The 12,661-nt window shown below is 35.1% G+C and overlaps 1 protein-coding gene across 2 annotated transcripts; it reads right to left on the bottom strand.

Annotated features, from left to right (window-relative positions):
- Positions 1 to 1,777: 1,777 nt before the first annotated feature.
- Positions 1,778 to 12,173, bottom strand: cb25h12orf4 (chromosome B25 C12orf4 homolog). 2 transcript variants are annotated; one of them, XM_052598101.1, is made up of 14 exons: positions 12,093 to 12,173; positions 11,510 to 11,693; positions 11,244 to 11,389; positions 9,768 to 9,949; positions 8,754 to 8,853; positions 8,550 to 8,671; positions 8,102 to 8,208; positions 6,804 to 7,001; positions 6,559 to 6,687; positions 5,578 to 5,649; positions 5,291 to 5,493; positions 3,606 to 3,663; positions 3,353 to 3,420; positions 1,778 to 2,877 (listed from the first exon to the last, which is right to left on the bottom strand). In XM_052598101.1, exons 2-14 carry the CDS (start codon positions 11,685 to 11,687, stop codon positions 2,785 to 2,787), a joined length of 1,656 nt encoding a protein of 551 aa, XP_052454061.1. In that variant the 5' UTR covers positions 11,688 to 11,693; positions 12,093 to 12,173; the 3' UTR covers positions 1,778 to 2,784. The 2 variants fall into 2 exon arrangements, with proteins under 2 accessions (XP_052454061.1, XP_052454062.1); XM_052598102.1 differs by lacking the exon at positions 12,093 to 12,173 and adding an exon at positions 11,924 to 12,056.
- Positions 12,174 to 12,661: the final 488 nt, after the last annotated feature.

Here is a 12,661-nt window from a genome sequence, read left to right as displayed (position 1 = left end):
GTGTGGGTTAAATCCTCGCATTCACTTAGTTCTTTTTTTTTTTTTTTTTTTTGATAACCACATGCGTATTTTACTTTAGACACGGGGAACGTTCAGTTCCTGAATTTGCATCTATACAAGATTTTCTAATTATATTTGCCCTGAAGAAGGCTACAGAGGCCGAAACATAGCCAAGTTTAAATAAAGGCTTTTTAATTTATATTCCTTGTGAGTGCCTCAGAACTATTGTTTATTTGGGAAGATTTTCTAATTGTACTTATTTTTAACAAAATAATTGCGTTTATTTTAAATGGAAAAATATACTTAAACCCCCAATGTATAATATAATACAGTATAATAATGTTGTATAATAACACATATATAATAAGTAGCATGTAAGCAAACCAGCTTGCTGGCTTGACCATCTTAAACCAGATTAAGCTCTGCAGGGTTATTATTATAAAATATGGAAATAGGCTTTCTTATCTATCTATCTATCTATCCACCATACAGTATAAATAGCTATCTATCTATCTATCCATCCATCCATCTTTATAGAGTGCTGGGAAATGGCGTAATAGGATTACGTAATCAGATCCAAAAATTAAGTATTTGTAATTAGATTATATTACATTTTAAAGTACTTGTAAGCAGACTACAGTTACTTTTTTATTGATTACATATTATTCACACAACAGCAAGGAATTATTCATAATTTATTGGTTGTCCCTAATTCTTATTTTTTATCTTTTAAATTTAAAACAAATGTTTATTCATTTATTCATTTTTTTTATTATTATTATTAGCTTCTCATTACACTCTTGAAAGTCCTGCAGTTCTTTCACAAACCCCAGTTTATGATCTTACTGAAATCAATGTCAAAAGTATTCTGTCTATCTAGACCCTATAATATATTGTTGTGCTGTCTTTGTGTTGGTCTCTGAGAGGAGGAGCTGTTACGGCAGACATGCATACTTAACAGAACAGTCCGTGCCACTATCAGATCCCATGAGGAATGTCTGGGTCTGGCTTATACTACTGTTCAAATGACACATCGCAGAAAACTATGTTATTAAACTGAGTGTCAGCTTCTTTTGACAATATAATTACCAGGAGAATACACTTTCCAATTATTGATTCTACCCTTCTGTGTATAGGAAACACATGTAGACAGTGTGCAGATGATAAGCTCTAATTAAAAACGAACACATCCTACACTCATCACACAAACAGGAGAAGGCAGTCCATCTGGGAGTGTGTTCAATGTTTCGGCCCGGCTGAATAAGCAGTGCTCTGTCAGGCACAGTTATTGGATGGTAAGGGCTCAGATGGCTAAAGAGCAGGGCTGTGACATTAAAACAGCTAGTGAAGGAGAGAGAGGTGGGTTGTGCTAGAGGGGCCCGCAACTATGTCCCCGACCCCTACCCCAGACTGAGGTAACCAGAGACCAGATTTCGCCACTAACTGATACCAAGAATGTGAGACATTTGGGGACACATTTCCTTCGCACCAGCTCTCTGAGTTGAGCGCCAATGACAGCGAGACTGCAGAGCCATTAGGGACAGCTCGAGTTCACTTTGCTATGGACAGCAGCACAGTCTAACACTTTTGCTGCCCTTTAGTGACCTGTGTGATCAGGTATGATCCACTCCAAAATACATCTATCATATCAAATGAATATATATGTACAGTGAGTTGTTAAAAAAACATTGGCCAAAACATATACAATGGACGCAACAAAAAGTAGAGTAGAACAGCTGAAATTATAGAAAAAAGCGAATAATGATAAAATTCAAAGTTGATTATAAAATCCTACAACAATACATTTTTAATAAATCCAAAATTATGGTGTTACACACACACACACATATATATATATATATATATTATGATGCAGCAGACCTGCAGTAAACTAAACTCATTTTATCAATACATTTCAAATTAATTTGATAAAGTGAATTTCAACATATAATTAGCATGACAGTAGTTTTGGACAAAAGGCTAATCTAGATGCAAATGCTTTAACTCTGATTAGCCCTACTTTGCTACTTTGTATGCTAATATCCTCATTAGGAGGAATCCAACAAAACACTTAACAGGCATTATTTAATATGTAGATTTTTGTTTTGTTGTTATTGTTGTAAAGGCTTAAACAAAAAACCTTGACAAAGTTTTCTTACTAGCCTGATCAATGAGCCTATTTAAGATTTGATACTGTTTTCAAATGCCCCACTTTCCAAAGATTACACAGTTCAAATATAACTGCACACATGCCAGGGTTTAACTGGCACCTAATATACAAACACATGGTAAAACACTTAGAAAGCTAGGAAGGTTGGTTTCATTTGACATTTGGAATCAGCAGCTTTGGTTACCTTACACTACATGTGAAAGCTACCGAATACAGCGCCACCTGGTGTTTGTGGAGAGGAATGATGACACGAGGGGCCAAAGGTGGTTGACTGCAATGCAGCACAAACACACAGCTTGTCTTGGCATTACCTGTTTCCCATGAAGCGTTAGGTAAACAGCACTCGCAATATGACAACAGCTAAATCTCTGAACACTTCCCTCTCATATTTAATGTGTTCTTTGATGTGGAATGTACAAATCTGCGAGTTCCAGTGAAAATTCATGACTGAAATAATCAGGACATAGTACTAAGCCTCCTGTGGCAGGATCACATGACAGTGCACATCAAAACAGCTCACAGTTTGTACTTCTCTGAAAATTAAGAACCTAAAGTGACAAGATGTCCTCATATTGCCAGCTACAAGGGCAGATGTGTCGGTGTGTGTGGCTTGTTTAGCGTTTTGACGTTAGCGTGAGCGTCGAGGAGACTCTGAAGATCTGAGGCAGCATGTTGCTCAGCTGGTAGAACATCTCCTCTGAGATACTCTGATGATCAAAGAAAATCAGAAAGACAGATTGATGCCACTTTCTTAAATCGCTAAAAAATTTCACTTTGTTAGTAAATAAAACAAATTAAGCAATTATGCTATCATTCAAAAGTATGTTATTTTGCAATTAAATTGATCAAAACTGACAGTTAAAAAAACTGAATCAAATAAAGGCTGTTCTTTTGGACTTTCTATTCATCAAAAAGAATCATGGTTTCTTTTTCTATTCTAATATTAAGCAGCACGACAAATTTTCATTATTAGAATGATTTCTGAAAGATCATGTGACACTGATGACTGGAGTAACTATGCTCAAAAATTAGATCTGCATCACAGAAAACACTTTACATTTTAATACAGAAAACAGTAATTCTAAATCGCAATGGTATTTTCACAATATTACTGTTTTACTATATTTTACTAACCAAAATTAGACCGTTAGTTATTAGACTGACCGTGAGGCCAAAACGTACCTGTGGAACAAGGAACTGGACGGTCCGTGAGATTCCTCCATCCCAGGAGGCCATTTCCATCATAAAACCTGGAAAAACCAAAGAAGATTTCAATTCTTGTACTCTAAGCATTATTACATTATTTGAAATGATAGAGAAAATGACTTCGGTAGGCATTTAAATGTAAACAAGACTGGTTAACTACACATACTGACCTTATAAAGTAAATAGTATAATTTACATTAGATATAATTTGAGATCTTTGCTTGCACACCTTTCACACACTTGAAGACCAGCTCAGCTCGTTTCAGACACCAGGGAATGGTCATCTCCTGAACAGACGAGGAAAAGAGAGAAAAGAAGTCAGTGACTGTCTGAGATAATATTTACCCATGTGGGTAACCAGGGTTCAGACAAACCAAACCACTCCTTGAAGAGCAACATCTGCACATAGTGAAGAACTACAACTTCTCATGTGGGACTATTCAGATCTCCAATACATTTCTCTTTGTTCTTAAAACGACATGATATTTACATTAACAATTTGAATTCATTTACTCCTAATAAAACCATATATTTAATATTTCCTACTTAATTGATAAATATAATTTTTTGATGGCTTATTTATGTGTAACTGCTAAGCTAATCTTGCCATTTTCTACAGACATCCACAGTAACAATTATTTTACAGACATACGTCCTAAAACTAATCCTATCCGAATCGAGCTTAAGACCTCAGCTTAAAACCGTCCTCGGCCTTTGGCTGGCAGAACACACAGTGCCTGTTCAGATGAAACGCATTTCCTGAAAACTGAACATTCCTCAACATGGGCCTGTGGTCAGAGAGGCTGTGATTGAGGCTTTCATTTACCCACAACTGGTCAGTCCAGACGGCCTGATCCAAAATAGACCATTTCTAAATTAGGCGATGAGTTTTGAGGTTGAGGATCCAAGTTAAAAAAGACAAATTAATCGGGTTTGATCCTAAAGTTAAAATTAGGACGCATTATTTCATTTATATGTCAAAAGCTGGTTATATACTGTCAGATATTAGATATTTAATTGCATATGCTCTTTTCCTATTGTTATTCAAATGACTTTTGCTGTCATGTTATGCTCACTAAAGTTTATTCTTTAGGATCACTAATAATTTAATAACACATCTCAAAAAGAATATCCATTTTTAACTATATTATAAAGTTGTAATGGCCAAATTTACTCTAGCATTTAAAAAGATTCTTTCTTTATATTCATTCATTTTAATAAATACAAAGTAATACAGAATTGTTTCTAAGAGACAGCATGTCCTTTTTATTTGCCACACATCAATGCAAGTCAGATCACATGCTTTCGCTTGTTAATAATTTACTGTAATTAAATGTGCACAATGATGCAATATTTTCAAGGATTGTAGAAATGCATACTGAATAATAGAAACACAGACCACAAGTGAATACAAATCTTTTTGCTTCTTGAGGGCAAATACATAAGATGATAAGTAGCATGATGCAGGTGGTTAAGTTTGTTTGCCTGTGCTAGAACTAGATGTCAACTAGATGTCAATGTAAAGGCCAAATCCTCAACAATCCCCACAAAAAACACACATTTAAGTGATGGTAGTTGGCAGACGAAAGCGCTGGAACACCCTTAGAAAGTAGATTGTTATAGATCCCAGTAATAGAAAGTTGAGGCTCGGTTAGGTTTTTGAACACCCTACGATACGGGCAATGTCCTCAACTACCATTTTTACAGATCAACATTGTGTGTACCAACTCAAAAGCTCAGAATGTGGACACTTTCAGGAGTTTAAACCTTGAAACAATCCCATGATTTCCTTCACAGATGCTAAAAAAAATTAAATGTTAATATAAATCACTGTTTGTAAGTGTATGCAAAACAGTTTAGCAGTAAAAAAAGTGTTTGTTTGTTTTTAATGAAAGATCATTCATCTACTCTTACCTCCGACATGTCATGCACCAGCAGCAGTGGGATGGTGATGGTGGTGATGTCATGGGTGCAGCAGACCTTCAGGATGTTCCTCAGGCCCATGATGGCTGGGTCCCGGGCTGTGATGTTTCCCGAACGCACATTATCATCCACACAGAGGTGGAACACAATATGAACCTCAGACAGGTTTGAATGGCGTGTGATGTAGAATTCACCTGAAGGAAAAGAGAGCTCAGCATTCTCCAGTGTTACGTCTGATCCAACAGAGCGCTAAAAGCATAAGCCAATGTTTAAATTACCTGGCACGATATTGGAGGAATTTCTGTCCATGATCTTATTTTTGTCTTCACTTCCTCCATTTCTTGGCATCTCTATAAAACAGATCAATGAAGAGTATTAGTGCAATACATTCAAATATGTTATACTTCACTTTTAAGAATGTATTTATGATTATTTAAAAAAATATATAACTGTCATATATATATATATATATATATATATATATATGTCATAGTACGGTAATTGAATTAAGAAGGAAAATTTTCTTACCTGTCATATAAAAAAATGAATAAAAATTAAATAATGAATTTAATTAATGATATCTAATCTAAAACTTATTTTTTTTAGGACAATCAGGCTGCTTTTAACAAGGCTGGGAGGATGTGCTTAAAAATAAATGAAAAAAAAAAAATGTAAAATATCAATTAATAAAAAACAAATCTTAACCGTTTTCCTCCCAAAAAATGTATTTAATATTATTTAGTTCTTATTTTGGTGTCAAATGTGACATGGACATAAATATTTCCATCTTTATCAAAAACATAAAGAAAAAAATCACTAAGGCTGCAATGTATTTGATAAAAAATACAGTAAAAAAACAAAACAAACAAAAAAAACAACAGTAATAATGTGACCACAAAATAAAATCTGAATGTCATTGGTTAATTTTTGCAGCAAATCACTTAAAAAAACTTTAAAAGAAAATATTATGGTAATGTGTTCTCTCTTTCAATCAAAGTTATGTAACAGTGTTCATAAGATACATAACAGTTATTACAAACCGTTAGCAAAATGCAAAACTGTACCAGAGCATTTCACTTTCTGCCAAAACATTTGTGCACGTTGAAAAAATGTGTATCGCGTTTCATTGTAGCTAGTCCCTGTCGAATGAAACTGGACACTTCGTCGCAGTAGGACTGAAGTCAGATACGTGATGGTGCAATGCAGAGGTGCTGGTTTTGGCCGGACACAAGCACACACGCAGTTGTTGTGTCACTCACCGGGCTGCTCTCTCTGCTTGCTGCTGCGCTGAGCTCGAGCGTACAGCACCACCTGCTGGATGATGTCCAGCTGCTCATCCACTCTGGGGAAGTGGAAGTCTGTGCACTCCTGAGACACTGTTGCAAAGTCTGATGCCATAGAAAGAATGGGAAATGTTACTGTTGTTTATATTGATTGCAAAATCCTTATGATTTTGACTTCTGTTGATCGTTGCAAATGAAAACCTAAAAATTAGATATGATACCTCTCTTGATGCCGCTGTACGAGTTGACTCTGTTGTCGACCAGCAGCACCAGGCCGCAGAGGGATGTGGAGTACAGCGAGAGAGCGGTCTGCAGTCGCCGTAACTTCACCCCACTGCTGCTGTGACGACGGTGCTTACAGAAGTCCAGAACATCAGATCGCACCAGACGCAGATTGTGCATGGTCTTCAGCTGAGCCCCTTAAAGACAAGTATATCAAACAGCTATATATTTGTATCCATTATATTTTATTTATTTAAAAATGATACATGGTTAGATGTAATTAAATATTCAATATACACTACCCTTCAAAGGTTTGGTAAGATAAAAAAAAAAAAAATTGATAGAGACTTCTCATGCCTCTCAAATAAAGGGCAAACTTTTATTTGATTAAAAATGTAGTAAAATATTGTAATAATTTAATTTAACTGTTTCCTATTTTAAGATTTAATTTACTAATATCCAAATGTTTTTTATTCCTCTGAAGACAAAGCTGAATCTTCAGCATCATTTCAGTGTCACATGATCCTTCAGAAATCATTCTTATATGCTGCTCTGGTGATCTAGAAATATTTCTTACTATTATCAATAAATTAAAAAAGCTGCTTAATATTTTTTGTGGAAATCACTGTGAAACTTTCAGCATTTATTTGAAATTAAAATGTCTTTAATGACAACTTTGATCAATTTAATGTGTCATTATTGGATATTTGATTTGTAATTTTTTAGATATTTATCTGTGTTAATACTAAGTTCAATAATTGTTTTAAATGCAATTTTTAGCAAGTATCAAAATTATGGTCTATGACTCTTATCATTCATTACAATGTTGTAATGCATAAATGCACATATTTAAAATGATTTAAGTTTTTAAGTGTCTTAAAAAAATAATTATTATTTGGCTAAAATTATATAGATTTTTCCATTTGTATTATGAGCGTATGGTATTACACAGATTTAAAATCATTGCATTCTTAAAGTTTTGTAGGGTGAACCAAAAAATATTGGGACCCTTAAGCCACTTCTAAAATATATAAATGTCATTGTACTAGATAATAAACTATCAAACATTAGCATAAAAAATACCCAAACAAAAATGTAACAAAATTAGGCTTACAATTGAGCTAAACTGCATTTGGACAATTTCATGTTGCAAAATTAAGTGGAACATGTCCACTACACTTCAAAACAGATTGAAAACACATTGCATGTAGGCGCAAATGACCATGGCAGTTTGTTTTATGAGGGTATTTTTATGCGTCGTTTTGTAGCAGCCAATGTTTCTAAGGAAACACCATACCTAAGTGGATAGTGAAGCTCTCCTCCAGCTGTCGCTGCTCCTCGAAGAGCCGTGCCCCCGCTTCCCCTGCCTCCCCCAGCTGACCCGGCTGCACCTTGATCTCCTCGCTGAAACACAAATAACGGGCTCAACTTCTGAAGCTCTTCGCCGTCCATCAATCACAATGATAAGCACAGTTGTTTTGCCATTGGATCAAGTGTGACACTATTCACTCATCTGCTAGACGGTGTCAATGTGGCAAAGCGGGGATGTCGTAAAGTGTAATCAGAACTGAAACTGCGGCTAATGTGGTGGCAAGAATGAAACTGCTAAGACAGTATTTCTTGAGGAATATCTGTGTCCGTATCCTTGAGGATGTTACATTCTGCTCCTCTGAGTCAACTATTCATTACCCAGCACTAATATTTATCAACTCAATGCCATCAGTACCTTTAAAACTTTCACTTACTTAATTGTACTGTTGTTGGGGTTCTGTAGGTCCCGGTGGAGCTTCATCACCCATTCCTGATACTCATGTTTCTGGATACCTGTGACTTGCTTCAGTTCACTGGCCCACTTGTTCTCCAGCACCTTCCCATTTTACAAAAAAACATTCATATGTTTTATATTATTATTATTGTTAGTTTCAATCTGACTGTCAGTTTGGTCTTACTTGCTGTGCATCGAAGTGTTGGGCAGCCACAGTGTTCACATCCTGGTCACACAAGCTCTTTCCCAGCTCCTGCATCACTTTGTCCATCTCTACAGCCTGTCTGTAAAGACAAATTTCATATGCTTTTATAATAGGAGTCAAAAGTTCAGGCATTTTTTTAAATGTTTCTCATATGAAGAAGCTTAAATGTATGATAACTCTTATTTATTTAACATATATAATTCCTAAATGCTTTCATGCTAATAAAATCCATGACTAATACAATCTATGTCAATAGTATACAATAATTATTACAAAATATATTTATATCTTTATTCGAAGATGCATCCAATTGTTCAAAAGTGACAGTAAAGACATTTATAATGTTAAAAAAAGCTATTAAAATTTAATTTATCTCATTTAATATAATCTAATTTATCTGACAAATGCCTCATGCATCAATATTGAGCTGCACAACCTTTTATAATAATAAGACATTTTTCTTGAGCAGCAAATCAGCATACTAGAATAATGTCTAATATGCTGATCTGTTGGATCTTGAATAATAATGTTGAAAATTCAGCTTTGCCATCACAGGAATAAATTATATCTTAAAATGCACTGAAATAGAAAACAGTTTTACTAGAGAAAACTATTTTACCCTATCAAGGAAATGCAATCATGGTGACCATAATAGACCTCTTTCAAAAAAAAAAAAAAAAAAAAAAAAAATTCTAACTGACCATCACTTCACTTTGGAACTGTATTGCATATATTAAAAATATAATAATTTCAAAGTAATGTAACATGTGTAACATAATTTGCTATAGAAAAATAACATACACAAATATAAGTACTCCATTAGACAACAATTTGCAGCTAAGCAAAACATCTTATTTCTGATCTTTATAGTTTCTAATTACTCAGTATGGTGGCATTCTGCATTTATGCTGGGAGCTCATTATCCAAATTACACTCCCTGGCAGTTTTCCTCATAAAACAGAATTAGATCTCATAACGCTCTTCCAAACGAACCTCTCCTGAAGTTTCTTGAGCTCCACGTCTCTCTCGCTGATGAGCTCAGAAACACTAACAAAGTAACTGTGCTCCAGGTTGAGAAGAGTCTCTGAGGCCGGGGAGTGGATCAGTTCATGATAAACACCTGCAAAATCCTCGTCCCAGCTGTGTTCTTCAGGACGGGCATGTTCCAGTGTAGTCTACACACAGAAATGATACAAAACACAGACATTTCGCAGAGATCCCCAAGAACTGAGTACCAACTAGTCGAACACTTGAACTAAATGAATTGGTTTACTTCAGTGTTTATTCTTATTTTTAAATCTTGATGTTTTTATGTTGTTCATACTTTTTTCCTAAATAAAATCACAAATAGTACATCTATTTTAATACTTCACGATTCACTTTTGCCCTCGTACTCTGAACATACAGAACCTACTGGAAGCTTAATAACTGCTCTAAATAAAAACATAAGAATCTTTTCACGCAGACAACCAGGTGGTCGTTAAAAGGCCATCTGATGAACTTGAAATAGATAGGAAAGCATCCATGTGTATTTATGTACGGCTGCTATAAACTGTTAATGGTTATCCTATAACAGTGCTTCATAGGAAAGGGAGGGGGCGGATTCTGCTTTCTTTTTATAAGTTCGCTGGAGCAAGTGGAAGTAGAATTTAAACTGCAATACTTTGAACTGCTAATGCAGATGGTCAGGTCAACCTTCTTAAATGTGGAAATAGGATAGATATTCAGTTTCAAAGCAATTTATTGTGTGGGCAGAGTCAAAGTGATTGATTGACAACTCATTTTCAGTAATATTTTCTATTTAATGGCACTGAGAACTAAATTTGAACTGACTGGTGCTAAATAATGACATAACTGTTTTCTGTAGAGCTGCTTATAGCTGAATTATACTCGTTTCATAATCACTGATCATCGGCAAGTTATTAAACTGCACTGAAACCACACTGAACTAAATTGAGCTGATGTTATTTTTTCTTTCCTGTTTATTCATGTGAAGCGGTTTTGAAACAATTATTGCATTAAAACACCATATAAATAAATGTGACTTGACTTTTGATTAATAGACGTATTAAAAATTATTTACGAAAAATTAAAAATAATTTAGAATTAAAAAACAGAACCATGTAATTTCTTTGAATTAATACACAGAGAAAACGATAAGTATGACAGTAGATTGTTTTTTCCCAAAAAAGTCTGAAAGTCTGCTGAACACAACACCATGTAATATAAAGCAGTTATTACGCAAAAACACATGAAAAAACGTATCACACATGTTTTATTATATTATATTGTACCCTGTTATATCATGTTGTTTTATTATATATTTTAATAACCATAACATGTAATTAAATAATTTAAAATATACATTTTTAATATAAAAGACAAAAGGATGGACCTTAAAAATTGCTAATGTATGTAAAAATGGTGATAGGATAAATGATTATCAGTAAACTGAGTCTGTGCTCTTACCTCAGAATAGGCCTTGGCCCATGAATTTGTAAGTCTGTTTATGTCGACCTCTCCGTTAGTGAGTCTCTGCAGGGCTGCTTCTGCCTCCCGGTCATAATCCACTAACGTTTCCCTCTCTATGAAACTAACCAGGCTGCTTTTCAAGTCTAAAATCAATGCAGAAACGTTAGTTAGAGGCTCTACTGTACAGTAATTCATATATGACTTAGAAGTAATGCATTTACAATCTGATCATATGCACGCTCAAATAAATGTTAATACATTACCATTTTCTACAAAACAGGGGATTTTATGAAGCAGCATGATCCTCCCATGAAGATCATTGACATTTTCTATGAGAGGGAACTGAAGTGGTACTTTGAGGACACAGTGATTTTTTCCTGCCGTAAATTCAAACATAAACTCCTTTTCTATTGTGTTGGTTTTCCCTTTGTTTTTCCTCATCTTCACCTGCATTTAGAAAACAGATATAACAATAATGGTTTTATAGTATAGACAACAGACATAGACATAATTATGCATATTAATTATGAACGCTGTCTAAGTAGGGTAGCTTCCTATCCTAATAACCTAACAACAGAAATTGTCGTTACACAAACACAGACGTAAGTTTCCGTTCATAAATATAAGCAAATCATTTCAATTTTGTGATTTACAAATGCTATTCAACAACAGCTCACGTGAATTAACTGTGTGCTGAGAAACGAGTTCGTGCTAGATGACGAAACCACAATATACTACCTGAAATATATTTGAAAATTAGATCTAGCAGAATTATTCGGTTATTATTCGTGCATTTTTCTAGTAAAATGTCCAATATTATTTGCTTGCGAGACACTTCCTGCTTACCTCCACTTGTTTTACTCCGCTAGCTGTCAGCTGATCCACTGGTTTGTGATTAGTAACAGCAGATTCCACACGAAAAGAGACTCGTGTACGGTGTACATTTTAGGACATCCTCAGACCTCAGTCATCAAATGAAAAGGCGTCATGCCTCAGACTAAAAGGCTTCAGTCATCGGACAAAACGGCATTGCGTCTCTGACTGAAAAGCTTCAGGTCTCAGGAAAAACGACGTCAGGTGTCAGGTCTCATACAATTAACGTTAGGCATCAGACGAAACAGACTCAGAAAAAAAGTCATCAGACGAAACGGACTCAGACAAAAAGTCATCAAACAAAACGGACTCGGACAAAGTGTCATCAGACGAAACAGACTCAGACAAAAAGTCATCAAACGAAAAGGACTCAGGTGGAGAATCGCGTTGCCCCGCCCCATGTGACGTCACACGCACGCCGTTCACAGGAAGTAGTAATGGTTGATTGATGGCAAAAGGAGGTAAGCAGCGTCTGATATTTTATATTTTATTCAAATGTTACACTAATTAAGTTATATAGGGAAGAGAACATGCTTTTCGAG

This window comes from Carassius gibelio, chromosome B25, assembly GCF_023724105.1.
Source record: "Carassius gibelio isolate Cgi1373 ecotype wild population from Czech Republic chromosome B25, carGib1.2-hapl.c, whole genome shotgun sequence".
In the NCBI taxonomy this organism is placed as follows: domain Eukaryota; kingdom Metazoa; phylum Chordata; class Actinopteri; order Cypriniformes; family Cyprinidae; genus Carassius; species Carassius gibelio.
This window is presented reverse-complemented; position numbering and strand designations above follow the sequence as displayed.